At 40.1% G+C, this 19401-nt stretch overlaps 1 protein-coding gene across 1 annotated transcript in view; it reads right to left on the bottom strand.

The window, feature by feature from the left end:
* Positions 1 to 19401, bottom strand: part of STS (steroid sulfatase) — a 109201-nt gene that overhangs the window by 55388 nt on the left and 34412 nt on the right. Inside the window, exons 3-6 of the mRNA XM_056861862.1 lie at positions 18094 to 18215; positions 14766 to 14888; positions 12395 to 12818; positions 1605 to 1741 (exon numbers count right to left, since the gene is read on the bottom strand). Coding sequence (XP_056717840.1) covers positions 1605 to 1741; positions 12395 to 12818; positions 14766 to 14888; positions 18094 to 18215 — 806 coding nt within the window. The remainder of the gene's footprint in view (positions 1 to 1604; positions 1742 to 12394; positions 12819 to 14765; positions 14889 to 18093; positions 18216 to 19401) is intronic.

Raw genomic sequence — 19401 nt, 5'->3', positions numbered from 1 at the left:
AATCAAGTCCTCCTTATATAGATTATGGATGAAATATAAACATATTTTTGAACTATTAATACTAATGTGAATACCACTTCAAGGAATATGTTGGCAATGTAATAAGGATATTGGTTTTCTTTTTTCTTTTTTATAAGTGGTGGACTTGTGATAAGGTGAAACACTTTTGGGATATGATTCACAATGAAATAAGATTGATTATACAGAAAAATATTCCTAAAATACCGGAGATGATGTTATTTAGTATGATTTTGTTACAATGGCTGCAAGATTGTTTAATGCAGCCAAATGGAAAGGGACAGATGTTCCAGAAAAAAGGGACTGGATTATTAAAATGTTAGAGCTGGTGGAGATGGAGAAATTAATACGCTACATTAAATCAAAGAGATAATGAACAATTTATGGGAAAATGGGAGGCTTGGATGAATTATTGTGAAAATGTATAAGATCTAGGAAAAATGGAACGTTACTCTTTACTCTGATCCAGAATGTAAAAATTTATAAGATATGAAACTTTAGAATGAGATTAATATTAGGATCAGAATATATTAACGATGGATTGTAATACATTATTAAGAGGTAGACGGAGGTGGTGGGGAAGTCAACTTATTCTTTTTATGTTTATTTGTAATCAAGACAACAATTGATATAACCATGACTTTGACATTACTTTTAAACTGTTGTTAAAATTATGAAGAATTTATAGTAATTAAAAAAACCAATAAAATTTATAAAAAAACAAACAAACCCAACCTACAGGACTTCCTGGCCGTGCGCCTGGTGTGGAAGCCAGAAAGCGCAGCTGCTGAATGGCGGTCCCTCCACGACACCCAGGACTCCATCGTCTGCCACACACCCCTCAACAACTTGGGCTACTCTTGCAAGGGCAGCGCCCGGACTTTCTGTATCACATTCCAGGCTTTGCGGGAAGGCCTCTGTGAGCTGTCCCAGCACATGAAGCTGAAGCACTATAGGAAATGAAATACCCATCCACATGCACACTATTTTCTTGTCATAAATTGTATGGGACTATAATTTTGCTGTGAGGCTTTCCAAATATGGTGAATCTATGGGCTGAACTATACACTACACATCTGTCCATGTTCCATGTTGTTTGATCCAATCCCCACATCTTCCTAATGTCTAGGTTAAAGTATCCTCATGCTGGCCGTTATTCTGCTGCCAGCACTGACAGGTGATGATGAGAGAAAAAAGACACAGACTGATGGCAGCTCCGCATCTCCTGTAACCTCTAGTTTCACCGTCAAGATAAAGACGTTGTCATATAAGTTCTTGTGAAGATAGCTGCAAAATCTCTTTCAGCCTACACTTTAACTCTTCCCAGCTTTCCTTTTAACAGTTAAAATGGGTAAAATCACACAGACTTTATCATTTACTAGGTTGCCTCATGCACCAAAGATTAACCATTCAGCTCAGATGGATATCCTGAAATCATTTTGGATTACTTCTCTGTGAGTGATATACCACAACAGTCTTAATTCTTTTCTTACAACCAAACATGGGAGGTGTTTCAATGTTGCTGATATTTTTAAAAGGTGGTTAGCGCCAGAGTTGTAAACTTCATGAGTAATCAAACAACATACCTACACTGCAGTCCATTTCTTCCACACTATCCCCATATAAACCATGTTTGCTCTTTCCTTCAAAATCCTGAGAGGCAAAAAGAGCTGTATGGACGTGAGGGTAAGACAGGAAAAGAAGAAATGGTGCCTCACTGTTTCTGAAACAGAAAAATAAGGGAAGAAAATATAACATGCTGTATTTCAGAATATTAGACCAGATATAAACTTCTCTATAAATATGCTATAAATTACTAGTGCCATATAAACTAAAGCCCCTCACTGTCAGTCTTTAAGCAGAGGCTGGACAAACACTTGTCAGGGATGCTCTAGGCTGATCCTGCATTAAGCAGGGGGTGGACTATATGGCCTGTATGGTCCCTTCCAACTCTATGATTCTATCCATGTGTGTCTTATATTTAATAAAACAAAAAGACAGAGCAATACAGAGATACTGTGGCTTAGTTCTTAGTAGTTTGGTTCCCAATTACTTCTATGCAGTTAAATACATTGGTTGCCATCTGGCACACATCCATACCCCACAATCACTCCACAGATAAAACCTCTCTACCTTACACTGATTAGTACCCCTTCCTCTGTTTTTAATCCACATGGGGTAGATTTAGACTAAATTTTCTGCTAACAGAAGGGGTGAAGCAATTTCTATCAATTCCCTCTTCCTGCTGCAGACTCCCAATTTGCCTCTCATAGTGTTCCTGAGGGTCCCCTGTCCCCCATAAACCGTATTGTGGGGAGATCAATGGGAAGGGGAGTCATGAATGTTCTGTTCCACTGAGAAAAGTGTTTTGCATTAGGGGAAAACTTAGTATGGATCCAGGCCATAGTGTGTGATTATATTTTGTACAAATACATTTTCCTGTTCCGTGCATGCCATCTATGCATGTTTAGATTATATCACCTTAATCCTTGTGCCAGAAGTGATTGGGAATGGAAATTCATTAACTGCTATCTACAAAAAATTAATCAGACTGAGATGCTAAGACGAGAACCTTCACCAAAAAAATCATAAGACAAAAATCCCATTTCCCATATAGCACTGCAAAACAACAGAGTGATTGAAAACAATACCAAAGGAAGAATTTTTATATCTTGCAACAGCATATAATGGGAACATAGGATTATAGCAATAAATACAGGAATGATGCAAGTAACTGCATCTATTACATATGGCTATTTTCAGGAGATGACACCTTCCAAAGTAATATGCCACTGCAAAACAAGGGATATCTAATCAATGGGTCATACAGATGTGTATAAAATCATTTATTTCTTTGCCTTTTATATCTACCAGGCATTGATTGATAGCTGGCTCTCAGGTGAAGAAGGATATCGCTTATTAATACCCTTTAGATTAGAAAATCAGGGATGTCTATTTTACTTACACCAAACAACTTTGGAGGAAAAAATTATTGACTACCTCTTTCATGACCTTGAAAATTGAATGGCACATAAGCTTGTAAGTGGGAGGAAAATTTGACAATAACAGTTAAAGTCCTGTTTTATTAACTGAAGCATTTCAGCAAACAGCTCCTTTGAAAATTTACTGCCATTCTCTTCTACACAATTTACCAAGACAGACCTTCCTTTCTCAACATGTCTTAACTTTTATTTCTTGAAAAGGACAATAAAGTCAGAACCCAGAACTTGCATAAAGCAGGAACTCACAGGGCAGTGAAACCTCAGAAAATCCAGAATCACGTTCCTTAACATATGCTTAATTTGTCACTATATACAATTGCTATACATATAATTATTTTTTATGGTAGTGAAATATTTTTTAAAGAACCTAGGATCTAATAAAGCTGGACCGTTACACTGTACAAAGGTGTTCAGATGTTATACTTAGCTTCCCATAGCCTAAGTATGCTAAATTCTAGATTTTAACAACCAGTGTATTCCCCTCCTGGCATTCACATGAAACCAGTCAGCTTCTTTTGTAAGTGAAGGACTTTGCGCTGTCTGTTAACCTCAGACTTCAGAGGGGGCTTGACTAGAGACAGAGGGGTCAAGGCACTGGGCATCCTTTGTCTACTGCTCGAACACTATCCCTTTGATGTGTAGATTGCTATTTTCAGGAAACGTCCTTCCTCCTTTTCACACCTCCACTTGCATGCATGCATCCTTCTCCATCTTGCAACCACGAGGGCAGGATGCACGTCCTGTATCTTCCTCCATCCTAGTTAGTTAGACTAGATTAGGAAACTATATTTACGCCATCCTATAATAAATTCCTATAATAAATCTTAGTTCCTATAATAAATCAAGTATATTAGTTTGAATAGATGAAAAAGGCTCCAAGTAATTTTGTTCCTGGCACAAACAGAGATCAGATGGGCTTTGCTGCACACAATAGCCTTTGAACATTCTACTAAATTACCAGGTTTTATGTAACAAATCTAACAGCTTCTGCCTGAAGTTAAGCTATGAGACAGAGATTTCCCTAACCGGCGTAATCTCTCCAACTCCCACTCCCATCTCCTTCCAAAGGCTCTGACTGGGTGCTTTTGGCTTCTCCAATACACAAAGAGTTTTATAAATGACAATTTTTCTAAATTAGCAGTTTTATAAAGAAGGGATGGACTTAGCCCTGTACATCACATGTATCTGCCTCTTGGTCAGAGAGAAGAACACTGAGCCATATCAGTGATAAAAGCAATAGCTTACGGTTTAGCCATGATAATGGAGAGTCTGAGAAAAAGAGGAATTTGTTGCTGGAATTAAAGTGCGATCTCCCCCAGGTATGTGGCAAATCTTGCTCAAGAACAAGGGACTTTTCAATGCTAAGTACATTACTCAGTGTCTACAAACACCCTGGCCAACCTGAGATCTGCCCAACCTGAGGTTGATGACTCAGTCCAGAAAGACACTTAAGTCATTACTCAATCAGGGAGGATATTTAAGGCATTGCCCTCCACCCTTAATTTAATTAGTCATTTTTGCCTCACTTGGGTTTTTGCCTCACTTGGGTGTTTGTGCCCATGCAGAATTGTCTCAATCAGTACCCTAATAGATATAAACTAATAACACATTTGCATTATGGCTATAGATTATTAAGAAACTAAGGGGTAGTAATTTGGTTTTATCAATGAAGCTAAAGAAGGTAGTTGTTAAATATCGGTTTATGCATGTGAGATTAACTTTATGGGTAGTAATCATCTTAGTGTTATTTATCTTATTTGGCTGTTTTTCTATTTAGTATTTCTTTTGTATCCATGTTTTTTCTTTCTCATTTTTTTCTGTATCTTTTTTGGAGAGGAAATAGCCTAATCAAGGTAATTTCCCCAGTTTTTTCCCACCGAAGTATGGTATCAGTTACCTGCCAGTAAAATTCAAACTTCTTATCTTGGCCCAAGCTAAAGTCAGGACAGCCAACACCCCCCCCCCCCCCGGATCATGGTCCTTCTTTTCATAAAAGACCCAACAAATTGTCCCTCAGATCTCCGGTCCAAATCTTTGCAGGTCAGAACTCTGGTTTCCTTCAGAGAACCCCTGCTGCACTTGGCAGGCTTTCCCTCCCTGCTTTGGTGGCTCCTTGCTCTGCTCTTCAGGCCTCTGTTGCTTTGACCCCTGGACTTCTCCAGACCTCAAGCCCTGGATTTAAAGTTGTATGCCCCTTCCCTAAACTCCCCAATTTCCTTACATTTCACTCTAATAAGGAATGTCCTCTTCTTGGTGTGTGTGTGTGTGTGTTTGTATATATGTGAGTGCTTAGGAAATCAGTTCTCAGATGCTTACAGCCCATTCCTGAAAAGTCGGCGTGCGGAGCCGGCGGGAAATAGGCACAGCGGCACCTCTTTCTAAGCCGATTCGCGCACGCCGCAGGAACAAAAAAAGCAGTTTCACTGCTTTTTTTGTTTTCAACAAGGCCAAAAGCCCCACTGAAAATAGCGAGGCTGTGCCTGCTAAATAGCAGGCGCAGCACCGCCATTCCTGCCGTCGGCATAACCGACCAGTCTGGGATAGGAGGCCACCTAACCGGAGGCTCCTCTCCCTGGGCCTGCCCTGCCCTGCCCCCCTGCGCCGGCACAGCCTCTCTATGCTGTTGCCAGAGCCACAGAGAGGCTGCACCAGTGGAGGGGCGAGGAGTGGTCCTGCGGCGCTCGCCCGCTGGCAGGACTGGCCTCGCCACCAGCGTAAGTACGTGTAATCACACGATTACACACACTTACACTGGTGGCAAGGTCATGCCGCCTCCTAAGGACTTTTGGCGCTTTTTTTCAGGAATGGGCTGTAAATGTATGTTCTTTATATTTTTATTTTTAAATTGTGTTCAATAAAGTTGTTTTTTTGTTTTGTTTACAATCGCTTTCTCTCTCTCATTTCATAATTTTATTTTCGGGTGTTCCTACTGAGTTCTACCCTGATATACACAGACTACAAGTTCTTGTGTTATTCCTTTCTGGAACCCCATATTAAGCTACTTTCCCCTTCTTTGGGTCTAGTTCAGGTAACATAGCCTTCTATTACCTTCTCTAATTTGTTGAAAAAAATATGTCAAAAGAGAGACAATAAAGCTGAAGCCCAGTCTGTAAAGTGCATGATTACATTATTAATGTATATGGAGCTGCAGGAGAAGAGAAAGGTTAGGTGGGTTGATTAAAACAAAAGTGTCAGTACAAATTCAATTAAGTTTTTCCTATTTAAGTATGGCGGTTATATGCAAAACAAATGTACATTATGCCAAACTTCCTCAAAATTCAGTCCGGAACTGCAAATACATCTGAATTCTTTCGTGGGTGGAATTAAATTACAGCCATAACGTTGATAATTTTTGTATCAATAGAGTATTAATTATACTAAAATGGTACTATAAATATACCACTAATCCTAGGTCAATTTGGGAGATAGAAATTCCAAAACAAGGGCCAGTAACCTTAAAACTTACCAGAAGAATGTCCTATCCGATCACTCTACCTGACTTTTTCTTCCGTAGTTTGAAATCTAGTTTGTACTTGATTTCTACAAACTTCTACACTGGTTGCCACTTTATGGGACAGTCAAGATTTGTTTTTCGGCTTTTGTTTTACTCAGATTGTGATAAAGAATTAACAAATTTGGCTACCTGATTGGGAGAGAAATAAAGTTTTCAATTTCTGCGTGGAAACAACAAATCAACTGATTTTTGAAGCAAGCATATGGAAATAATCTGGGGGTCTACTATTCAAAGAAGTATTTTTCAAAGTGTCCTCTGTGATAAATTAAACTTGAAGTTGTGCAAAAGCCATATGTAGCTACCTCATTTCCCCTCATAATTACTTTCTTGGTATCCTTAATTATTATGGGAATTATTGCTATACCATATGATAATTATTGCTATACCATATGATATTTAGAAGGTTCACCCTTCAGCAAAAGATGATTTTTAACTTCCTTACCAAAAAAAGGGGTGAATATTCATAAAGATAAAACTGGATAATATACCTGTTATATTAGTTTGATGCTGCTTTAAATCAACAGGTAGTATTTTATAGCTTTACGTGAATCATAACAAAATAGCATTTAAAATGGGACTAAATTTAAATTAAAATGTAAAAATGAAAAAAATGAAAACTGACAAGAACAAATAAAGGCTGGGTTTTACTGTCATATTCATACAGAATAGAAATGAGAAGAACATGTCTGTCACTGAAAGGTTTATACAATTTTAAATTGTATGTCTCTGTTATCTATTCCTATAGAAAGCATTTTTTCCATGCTTCCAAATAGTGACATACATTTGCTACTTATTTTTTCATTCCCATTTCACAGTTTTAAATCTTTAGATACACAGCATCAAAAATGAATGATACAGGCTTTACTTTCCAAAAAGCTATCAATAAGCTTTGGCAGTAATCCTAACAGTACTTTTCTGGGACCAAGCCCCACTGAATAACCAAATATTTACTTCAGAGGAGACTTGCTTAGGCCCTTTATCACCCTCTAGGAAAAAAAAACAACCTGTGACTTGCCCAAGGTCATCCAGCTGGCTTCGTTTGTAAGAGTGGGGAAACAAATCCAGTTCAGAATAGTAACTTGAGCACCCCATAGAGGGTAGCTCAATTTACATAGGAAGGCTTTACAGAAAAAAATACACTTATCAGTGAAGATCCAATAAACTAAGCCACAAAAGAAAAACATACTTCTGGAATTCCTCTTAAATTAAAGATTATTTGGTTAATGCAGGATGTATGTGTTTGGTACTCAGGAACATGCTAATCAATTGAGAGTATTTTCTAATAATTTTTCTAAGGTTGTTTTCTATGAGCGTCATTTTAATATGAAATCTGACCCATCAAACCAAAATATAATTTGGTGCAGAACCATAAGAGATTATTTATTTTCATCTGTAATTAATTGCTTTGATAATGGTCGCTTGTTCTCACAATAATCCTATAAAGTATGTGAGGCTGAGAATGTATAACTGGTCCGAAGTTAATCAGTGAACTTCCGGGGCAGAATGGGGATTCAAACTTTGGTCTCTCGGGTAGCAAACTGAAATTACAACCATTAACCACACTGGCTTTTGTGGGGTGGCTACTGTAGAACAGTAGCAAACAGCTTGGCTTGGGTGAGTCATGCAAGTTGCCCAGTGGTTCGTACAGCCTTTTGGCCACAAGGAGTCATCCCTTAAAGGCCAAAACAGCCTTGGAAAGGGCCCTGGTTTCTTCCCCTGCCTTATACTTACAGAAACTAAGGCTTGGCAATACTGTTGTGGTTGCCCAGTAACAGCAACTGAGGATATTTGTTTTTTAAAGCTACAGCAACGGCTACAGCATCTGAGGATATTTGTTTCTTAAAGCATTGCTTCTATTATTGGGGGAGGGGTAAACCCCCAATGTGTGTGTGTTTTCGTTTTTTTTAATTTCAGATTTTTCTGCAAACCTGGGGCTTTTCTCAGCTTTGTTGAAAGGTCTGTCTTGCCTGGCTAAGGCTCCATTCTCTGCTCCTCCATTTTATCCTCACAACAATCATGTGAGTTACGCTAGGTTGAGGAAGTATAACAGGCCTAAGGTCACTAAGAGCTTCTACAGCAGAGTGGTGATTTGAACCTAGGTCTCTCAGATCCTAGTCTGAAACTCTAACCACTACACCATACTGGCTATCATGAGGTGGCTGTTGTTGAACAGTAGCAAGCAGTTGGGGGAATTATGCAATTTGCAAGGTAGCAAGTTGCCCAGTGGTTGCTGCTGTGCCTGGTCTCATGAGTCTCCTTCAAAAGCCAAAACACTCCTGGAAAAGGTACTGCTCCCTCACTGACCGAAGCCAATGCTTGAAAGCTAGTAAGTGTGTGGCTGCCTAGCAATAGCCACTGATGGCATTGGCAGGTTTTAACCTTCCAATGTATTTTTAAAAAAGATTTCAGGGTTTTTCCCCCTACCAATCTGGAGCATTTTTCAAATTTCTAGAAAGATCCATCTTCTCTGTTCATGGATCCAGTCTCTAGATTTAAGTATCCACTGATTTAGCCACATTAAAAATTATGTGTGTATGTATGTTATGTGCTGTCAAGTTATTTCCCTGCTCTGCCATGGAACCCTGCTAGGTGACCTCGGGCCAGTCACAAACTTTCATCCTAACCTATCTCACATTGTGAAGACACAATGGAGGAGAGAACAATGTAAGCCACTTTGGGTCCCCTTTGGGGAGAAAGGTGAGGTACAAATAAATAAACATACAACAGTAGCCTCTTGTCCAGAGTAAGGTTGTGCATCAAAACAATCAGATACTGTGTCACACTCATTTCTTTTAAAACCATCTATAGTTTTTTTTCATAATCCATGCAGTCAAAAGCTTTGCTGTAATCTATAAAACAACAACATAATTTTATTCTGTAATTCTCTGGTATGGCCCAGTAACAATCATGAATTGGTAAACAGCTAATTGAAAACCTTTCCCCATAGAAGATCTTTCCACCTCTTCTTCAAATCATCCTTCCCAGAATCATCAATTTTTATTATTTTATTATTTTACCCTAACTTTGATTTTTATTCAGAGCGAATATAGAGGAAGGAAATGGCAAACCACCTCTGCTTTTTACTTTCCTTAAAAGGCCCCTTGCTGGGCTCTCCATAAATCATCTGTGACTTGGTGGCACTTTACATGTAAACATATGGAAAGAATGTTTGTTATAAAATTTTGAGCCTCACTTTGCTTGCGTGGGAAATCAGTGCCATTGTCCTATGTATATACAGATATATACTGATACATTATTTCCAAATAAATATGACCATGTTTTTCACTTTATCAATCTACAATAATGGTTCAAATGAGCAGAACAAACAAAAATACAGTTGGTTCCATTTAGTGTGTTGTGCTGGTGGATAAGCAAATTAAATTTGGTAGAGACATTCAGCATTAAGGAATTTCATGAGCTATTTCTAATGGTTAGGGAACAGTTTCAGAGATCCAGATACTCAGTAGGCTTTTACTAATTAAAACAGTTTTCATAATGAGCTGTTTAATTACTTATAAGCATTATGAAAAAAATAAACCAGCAACTTTCAAATGGCAGTTTCAACAGAGATGTGAACTCAGGTGGATAGATGCTGCAAATATGTTTTAAGGATTTACATTCCAGGGGGTAAGCTCCACTGAGTAGGATTTTGAGTACGGCCTTTTTAGGATTGCTTTACTATCATACCATCCTACTCAGGTCTATTCAGTTGGGGTTACTCCCAGGAAAGTGTGCACTGTTAGGATTGCACTGTTATTATGCCAAATGTGAGTAGAATAGCACTTTATGCCAATTGCTTTCATTGATCATTACATAAAACCTCAGAGAACACTAAAGAAAGTGATCAACAGGTATTATCTCTATAATTCTCAATGTACTTCTCTACCTGATTCTCCCCTCAAGTGAGTTGTTTGGTTTTCCTTAATAATAAAGAGTGAGCAAACAACAAAAGGGTCTATTCTAATTATAACCAAGTTACACCAGGATTCAGATATTTTCAGAATTTCACAATGCCCTTCATACAGAGGACCATTTTCTAAAGGCGTGAGACATTCTTGCTAGGCATGAGTGTCAAGTACACCGAAGGTAATGTTAAATTAAAATAATTAGCACTTGAGTACTTATGTCTTTTCACTATTAGCCTCTTGTAAATTAAAATAAATGTGCTATTTAGATGATGAATAATAATTTCAGGTAGGTAATGACTGAGACACACATATATATTATGTCTTCCATTCTAGGCAACCACTGCCACTGACTTCAGCATAAAGGAAACTTAGGAGCTACTTGTAAAGTGTGTCTGCACAATCTGTGATTCACCCATCGGAACACAATCCACCTTTTATATACTGAGGTCTCTTTGGGCTTGAAAACCCTCTGATTTAGGAGTACAAGATAGTTCTTGACACCTACCGCAAGTGGGGTATTGCATATGGACTGCATGGCAATCAGGTTATGCAGCTCTGCTGATTCAAACTAAGCAATGTGTTGTCTTGAACTGTCCTGAGAGAAGGGATTTACAGGGATTTACAGGGTCACTTTCCTTTTGGAAAAGACAGAATCTGAGTGTTTACTCTGTGTTGGACTGTGGAATACGAGACCTGGAAAGCAGCTAGTTCAGATTTCGCTATGGAAGGTGCGATGGGTCGTTGTGTAGGGGAGGGGAGGCATGCTGAGGACAGGGTGGAAGCCAGCAGTAGGCTGGGTTTGGGGCAGAGTTCCATCTCAATAAATAGATGTAGTCTTTCCAACAACTGTGGTGCCTTTATTGAGTATCCAGTTATACACACATGGTTCTCACCAAGTTACAGTCAGGTAGTTAACTTCAGATCTGGTTGTTTTCTGCGGTACACTCCAACTTAGCTCCCCTCACTTGCAGGATGTTCCCAACTCCTCTGTACCACCACCTTAAGGGCACATCTCAGTAATTGGCCATCTCCTCCCTAGGTATCCATCCATCTGTTCTCTGTCCCCAGTGAACCCTCAACCAATGATCCATAAATCTTTTGGAATGAGGGATTCCTATAAATTCCATTGTAGCCTGCCAGTCCTTGGGGCACTCTCAGACCAGGTCCCTAGCCCCCACTTTTGGGGGAGGTCCCCACAGGTTCCTCCCAGGCCTGGCCCTAGCTCTCAACCTAATGCCCCTAAGCTGTGTTCACAACTCGATGTCTTCCACCAGTCTGTTACCTTTTGAGTCTCCCCATTCCCTGTTCACAGGCCAGGGAGGGGTCTTGGCTGAAGCCCCAGACTTCTGGCCCCTTCCCATGGTCCACTGCCAACTACAGCCCTCAAGTCCATTCAAACTGCGGATCCCCTTTTCTTCCCTTTTCCCTTTCTGTACCCCATATCTTTAAAAGCAAATAAAAAACATTAAAAAACAAAACAAAAACAAAACAAAACTGTAGCTTCCCAGATCTCAGTCTCATCCACATTTTAGCCCTCGGGTGGCTCTGGCCAAATCTCTTCCATTGGCAGCTCCTCTGGCACCGTGCCACAACCCTCAGCGTTTGTTTCCTGGCCTGGCAGACTGTCCTTGGCCTCCTCCTGGCTCAAGCACTGCCCTTCCTGGTTTCTCCCTGCCAGCCCACTGCCAGCCTTTGAAGGCCCTGCCCCTCTAGCATGCCACTTCCAGCGTGGGTGTGTTCACTTCCAGCAGGTCTGGAAAGTGACCTGCTGCAGTCCAGACTCTGGGGGGCAGCCCGACCGGCCAAACAGTCTTTGCTCCCATCTTTACTCTTTTTTATTTGACTTTTAAATAATAATGCAGTACAGAGATTCAAATGAATATTTTGCTCGTTCAACACATTACAGATTCCCTTGTAAACAACTCAACCCAGCATAATACCAATACACATACCTTTTTATAAACCTTTTGGCTTCCCCTGTAAGCCTTTCTGTGAAGTTTTCATAGGTCCAGGGTTGCTGAATAATAGTGTAATTCCTCATCAAGATGCAGTTTAAATACCGGTAGTTATACCACAATAGCAGCAATAGTCCAATTAACACTGAGGTCATTAAGACGAAGTAGCCTAGTGCTCTGATAAGACCTCTGGGAAGACCAAGATAGTGCACAGCCTTCATAGAAATTAGGGCAATCCCGATGAACTGGAGAGCTGTATGAGTGTACTGTTTAAACCCGCTCGCAAACACACTTCCATGTCCAGGTCTGCAGTCTCTAAGATTGGTCAGAGGAATCCCATAGAAGTAATCAAATCCATGGCTTAAAGGGTGGTGGCAGAAATCATTACTGCTATTGCAGTTTATCCCAAGATGCCACTTTCCTAAGTGCAGAGAAGTACACACATACAGATTTCAGATGGATATTCAAATGTCCAACCAGACAGCTAGTCCGTCATACACATAAAAACATTCCTATGACCTCCTTCCTGTTTTGAGTAATCTGTCATTATTCTGCTAACAAAAGAACAGAACTAGAGCCATGCTGGATGAGACCAAAGACATTTAGTCCAGCCTTCTGTTCACATAGTGGCTGACCAGTTGCCTCTAGGAAGACCGCAAGCAGGATGACTGCAACAGCATCCTACTGTCCACGCATGCTAGCAACTGGTATAAAGAGTCATACTGCATCTGGAACTGGAGGGAGTAGATATCCATCATGACTAACGGCCAATAATAGCCCCATCCTCCATTAATTGGCCCAGTCCCCTTTTAAAGCCTTCAAGGTTGGCAGCCATCCCCATATCCTGTGGCAGAAAGTTCCATGGTTTAAAAGTGATGAAGTACTTCCTTTGCCTCTCCTGAATCTCCCACCCTTCAGCTTTAGTGGATAACCTTGGGTTCTAGTATTATGACAGAGGGAGAAAACCTTCTCCCTGTCTACTCTCTCCACACCATGCATAATTGTATAGACCTCTGTCATGTCTCCCTTTATTTACCTTTTTCCTAAACTAAACAGTCCTAAGTGTTTTAACCAATCTTTATTGCGCAGTTGCTCCCTGATAATTTTGGCTGCTCTTTTCTGCATACCTTTTACTTTTACAATCAAAGTTCAGTGCCCCTAAGATACATAAATGATGGGTAAACAACTAGTGTCCATTATAATGGGCATAATGGACTGCCCATTCACTGTTCGACAACACAAAGAGACTGGTTGGTCGAGTAAGTGTATAAACTGGAGAATATCAGCATCAAGATGCGTCTTTCGTTCTAAGATAAATGCAAAAAATGACAGCCTCCTTTTGAAAATATTTAAACCAGTAGTTGATAAAATTGCTTTCAAGCACCAAATGGAGCACAGAAGTCCTTTAAAAGGCTACAACCAGAGGAAAAATGAGGTATGGAGTCTCACCATTTGCAGATTCACCACTAGCAACTTCATCTATTAACAGTCTGTAGATCACCCACATGGTATAGTTTACCTCTACCACAAGACCCCACCTTCCTCTGTGCTCAGTCAACATGCAGGGAGGGAGAGCAGGCATGAGAGTTCTGGCTGCATTCCCTGCCTCCTAAAAATCACCTTGACTTGAGCAGCTGCCACTGAATGACTCACATGGTCCAGTCCCACTGCTGGTTGGCCTGGATGACCTGCCAAGCCTACACAACGTGTCTGGTGGCCACCCCTGCATGACTCCTCTGGTGGCTGCAGTTGCGGGGCCTGGCAGCCACTGCTACTGCACAACTCATCTGGCCCCAGTCCCATGGCTGGGTAATTGTGAAACTTGCCCCCATGTCAGTGGTCAGCTCGCCTGCCTGGCCGGCCAGCACAATCATGATGCCAAGCCAGGTGCTATACAAAAGTCACCCATTGGGAGAGGTGGTGGTTAGAGGGAGTGGAACAGGGAAGACGGCAGGGATTTTTCCAGGCCATTTTGGTCTCTCAGTCCTTCCCTGCCAAAGATTCACATATTTTGCCATCTGTGGTGATTCTGGGAATGATCAACTGTGAAAGGCAAGTCCTTATTAATCCATATGATGTGTTAGATCAGTGGTTCCCAAAGTGGGCAGTACCACTCCTAGGGGGCGGTGGGATTACTTAGGGGGGCACTAAGAGGCAAGGGGGCAGCAGAGGGGTGCTAGAGGTGGGCCCCTTCAACTGTGTTGGATAGGGTAGGGGGCACTGGGGTTGGGTTTGTGGAACCAAAGGGGAGGTAGCCCGAAAAGTTTGGGAACCATTGTGTTAGATAAAGAATCAATAGAAGCCAAACTGGGTAATATTACCTAATGGGTGGTGACAAGAAATACCAACAAGCGCATATTAATCATACCTATAAGAGCTGTAGAATAACCTTCTTGCTGTAAAAGTTTTGCAAATGTTATTTCTTCGGAAGGCAATCCACCAGAAGCACCAGAAAATAAGAACACTCCAGTCCGATGTAAAGAAGCTATTCCTGAACAAATAAAAATTACTTTGGAATGTTACATTTTAAAAAAGTGTTCATGAGCAAAATATATACACTTCAAAATACAGAAAGAGAACAGCATTTGACTTTGAAAGAGTACTGATATCAAAGTAAGAAATAGTTCTTTCATTTTACATTTTTATCAGGAAATTTCTCCCTCTTTTACTTTTGAACAAAATTAACTGAATAAGCAAGAACAACAACATGGCTTCAGTTGTTTGTTAATATTGTTTTTAGTTATAAGATATGACCAAGATGTGTTCCTTGACCTCATACAGGCAGAAAAGTGTGAGAGAAATCAGACATTTGGGGTAGGATAAGAAAAGAGAACCTGCCTGTTTTATAAATATTAAGACTGCAATTAAAGAAACTGGTAAACACTTTGAGAACTTGATAAAGTTTTCATTGTATGCAGGTGATGGTGCGTTGCTAACCATCCAAGAAAGAAGACTTTCCTGCTCCTGCTGCAATCCTCTGAGCCCCTCCAAATGTTTTTCCTGGGTGTCACCAGACACTCAAGAACAGCATAGGGGGAGTAGGGGTGGGGGGGCGGCGTCTGCACTGGAAGGGGGAATCAGCTGAAATCACTGTCCCCAGTTCAGCAAACAGAAATTACATTCTGATGGTCTCATAGGTGAATAAGACACTCCTTTGTGTCATTTTGTTGTCACTCGTTGTATTTTATTTATTTATCTACTTTTTAAAAAAATTATACCCTGACTTCCAGCCCTCATAAGTACCACCAAGGTGGCTAACAAATTGAAAACATAAATAATAAAATCAGGCTTGACCATCCCGTGATCAGTAGGGCAATTTTGTGGCGGTGGGGTCTGTTCGATTTAACGCTGGGGCCTAGTTTGACTGGCAGGGGGCTCTGTGCTCCTGTGGAGTCGGCCCCTCCCTTCAGGGGGCAGTTAGTTTTAACGGACGTTTCCAACTGTCGTTTAGTCAGATTCACTCAGCACTCAGTCAGGTTTCAGTCAGAAGTCTCACTCTAAGTATAACTCTGTGTCCACTCTCTGCCTCACACTAAGAAGTAGTAACAATGTTTCAGTTAATATAAGAAAAGTACTACAAACCTCTTAATGAGAAAATGTTGTTTATTTACAGAACCTTATAATATTTTATTAAATACAGTTTTCTTTATCCTAAATATGTGTGCTATTAATTTTCCTCCAAATAGTATTTTGGCTGTTTTTAACTCTGCTGATTTACACAGGTGGTATATCCTGCAACAAGTGAGTGCTGGGATATTGCCCCACATAAGGGACTGGATTAATTTCCATTCCCCCCCCTACAGGGTCAGCTGCAGAAAAAGTTATTGTTTCTGAATTCTGGATAGTCTCTCTTTTGTGTGTGTGTGTGTGCTGACAAGTCACAGCTGACTTATGGAGACCCTGTAGGGTTTTCAAGGCAGGAGACATTTGGAGATGGTTTGCCATTGCCTGCCTCCATGTCATGAACCCTGGTGTTCCTTGGTGGTCTCCCATCCAAATACTAACCAGAGCCCATCCTGCTTAGCTTCTGAAATCTGATGAGATCAGGCTAGCCTGCGGCTATCCAGGTCAGGGAAAGTCTCCTTAGCATGTAGAAAAATATTAGCCAGTCAATTAAAAGAAAAGAAGACCCCTCTCGCACACACATGCAGAATTTTTAAAAGCCCAGTGAATAAACAGGCTTATTTTTCTCTGGTAGCTGTCAAATGTTGATGGGAACTGAATGTCAGTTAGAAAGTGGAATTTTTTTTAAAAAGACTGACGGCACTTGAATAGCTTTTGTATCCTGGAGGAGCTTCCTAGGATGGGGATATATGCAGTGACATGCACATACTCTGACCTTAAGCCTACCAATGAGTCCAGGCTGTTACAGGCATTTAACATAAGAGTCCCAGAGTGTGCATGTGGGTGGGAGTTAATTAGTTGGAGGAAAAGGGCTTCCTCTGATTCTATTTAATCTCACTCTTCAAGGACTCTTCAAGCCAATACAGTTCATAGTATTTTGGAATTAGGTGGTTCGGTGTGAAATTAGAGTTGTAGTTGCCTTATCCTCTCTGCTGTATAGCATGGGGTGGAAGAGGTAAAAATATTTCCCATTTTGTTCTTCTCAGTTCTAGGGCTAGATGATCTGCTTTCTACTCAGTATTCAACACTGTAGGACAACTGTCACTGTGCCAGGTTTCAAGAATATTATAGCTAAGCTATCATTTATCTTAGAACTCTCACACAACTGCATTGTGGGGATGGAACTTCCCAAATTTTATCCCTCTCCAGTGATTTCTGCAGTCCACCACAGCAGGCACATAAAAATAAATAGATATAGAAATAAATGGGTATAAAATGAAACGAGGTATTCCAGTTATGGAGTAAAACAGAGAATCTGTTTTAATCCATTAGATCATTTTCTAATCTCTGAATACGAGAGAGATGCATTATAAATTTTTTCACATAGAGCATCTTATACCACAAAGATTTAACAGGATCTATAAAGTGATTTGATTTAATTATTGGAAGTGTTGAGAGGTTGAAGTTAGAGCCAACATATATGAGGAAATGCCTCTTGATTACAAAGTTTGGAACAAAAGGTGCATTTTCATAATTAATGAAATAGAAATAGAATTTGTTCATGTGTGTTGCATTTTTAAATTTTCTGATGTATGTAATTAAAATGCCTTATTGAAAAAAATATATATTTCTAGCATCAAAGATTGTTGTTACAAAACATTGGAAACAAACCATTGTGATAGAATTGCTGAAGCATTTTTGGTAAATTAAATGGACAAAGTACCTGAATTGACAATTGATACATCTTCAGACTGGGAATAAAAATCATGATTCAATATGGATCCCTTTTGTTGTATACTAGAACAATTAATGTAAGTGTACTCCGAAAAAATACATTATTTTTCTGTTTGGTAGTATATGATTTCAATAATACTAATAAAATAATGTTTATATTATAGATTGAAATTATACTGGAATATTGTGTTCCAAAGTATAACCAAACAATAGTAAGTTTGAATCTCCTCTGTTACAGTGCATTTTAGTTATTAAAATTTACCTAATAAAACTGAAAATATAGGACAGCATAATTACAGTACTGATTTAAATTGTTTTGCAATATTTACATCTGCAATTACAAATAATAATATATAAAATAAAAATAAATATTTAAATAACTTAGAAACATATCTTACCTGATCTGACTGAATACCGGCCTGTCACAAAAGCTGCTCTGCTTGGAGTGCAAAGTGGTGAGGCTGCTATATGTTGAGTCAACATGGCACCTTCTCTAGCTAATTTATCAATATTGGGAGTTCTGAATGTAAACAAAAGTTGTAAAGGGTTTGCATTCTAGATACACAGAAAAGAGGATTGCCATCCTAACCATTCTAAGATGCTTAACTTCAATGGACTTACAGAGCATTCCTGACTTCTGAGGTTGCTGTAAGTGGCCTCAATGCTGGCGAGGAGGCCCCGACGCCAGTCTACTGGCGCTGCCGTAGCAGTGCCATCCCAGGACACCGGCATCCCACCAGTGTAAAGTCCTGCATTGGTGTTCCGGGAGGTGTTCCGGTGCCCCCGGGGGCGTTTCTGGGGCATGCTGGGGGGGGAGCTGCCTTTAGGCTCCCTGTCCCCTTTCAGTCCGGCACGCCAGCGGTGAGAACAACGGTGCTGCACCTGCTTTTAAGCAGGCACAGCCTTGCTGTTCTCTATGGGGTAAAAGGCCCCATTTAAAATTTAAAAAGCCTTTAAAAGGCTTTTTTCGAGTTTTCGGCACCAGGGAAACAGGTTAGGAGGCAATGCAGTGGCACCTCCTTCCCACTGTCCACGCATGCCGAAAGCTCAGGAATGCACTGTTAGAAAATCATTGTTCTGCTTAGGATGGCACTGTTAGAATACTTTAAGATGTTGATTCACAGTGGGTAGCCGTGTTAGTCTGTCTGCAGTAGTAGAAAAGAGCAAGAGTCCAGTAGCACCTTAAAGACTAACAAAAATATTTTCTGGCAGGGTATGAGCTTTCATGAGCCACAGCTCACTTCTTCAGATGAGAAAGCTCATACCCTGCCAGAAAATATTTTTGTTAGTCTTTAAGGTGCTACTGGACTCTTGCTCTTTTCTACTACTTTAAGAAGTTGGTACATTTTTTCTACAGTGCAGTTTATTGAATACCTTCCACACACATGTACAATCCTTGGAAGAACAGTTACATGTCAATGAATTATAACATGCAACCTATTACCATGAAGCATTAGGAACATTTCATTGAAATCAATGGGCTAGATGCCCCTTATTGTGTGAAGGATCATAGTTTCAGGCTTATGTTTTGTTTTCATATTTTATCTAATGTTGAAATTAAGGAGCAAAATGCTAGGTATTAATGTGCATGTGCCCACTATGATCTTAAGCAAAATGTAGCAAGTGGAACTACATTCTAAGGGATTTGTGTTTTGGAACAAAAGTAAGGTTACCCTGGGCCCAGGTTACCTTCCAGTAAGGTTATC

The sequence above is a fragment of the Euleptes europaea genome, chromosome 16, assembly GCF_029931775.1.
Source record: "Euleptes europaea isolate rEulEur1 chromosome 16, rEulEur1.hap1, whole genome shotgun sequence".
Lineage (NCBI taxonomy): Eukaryota > Metazoa > Chordata > Lepidosauria > Squamata > Sphaerodactylidae > Euleptes > Euleptes europaea.
The sequence above is the reverse complement of the archived record's forward strand: the minus strand, read 5'-3'. Positions and strand labels throughout refer to the sequence as shown.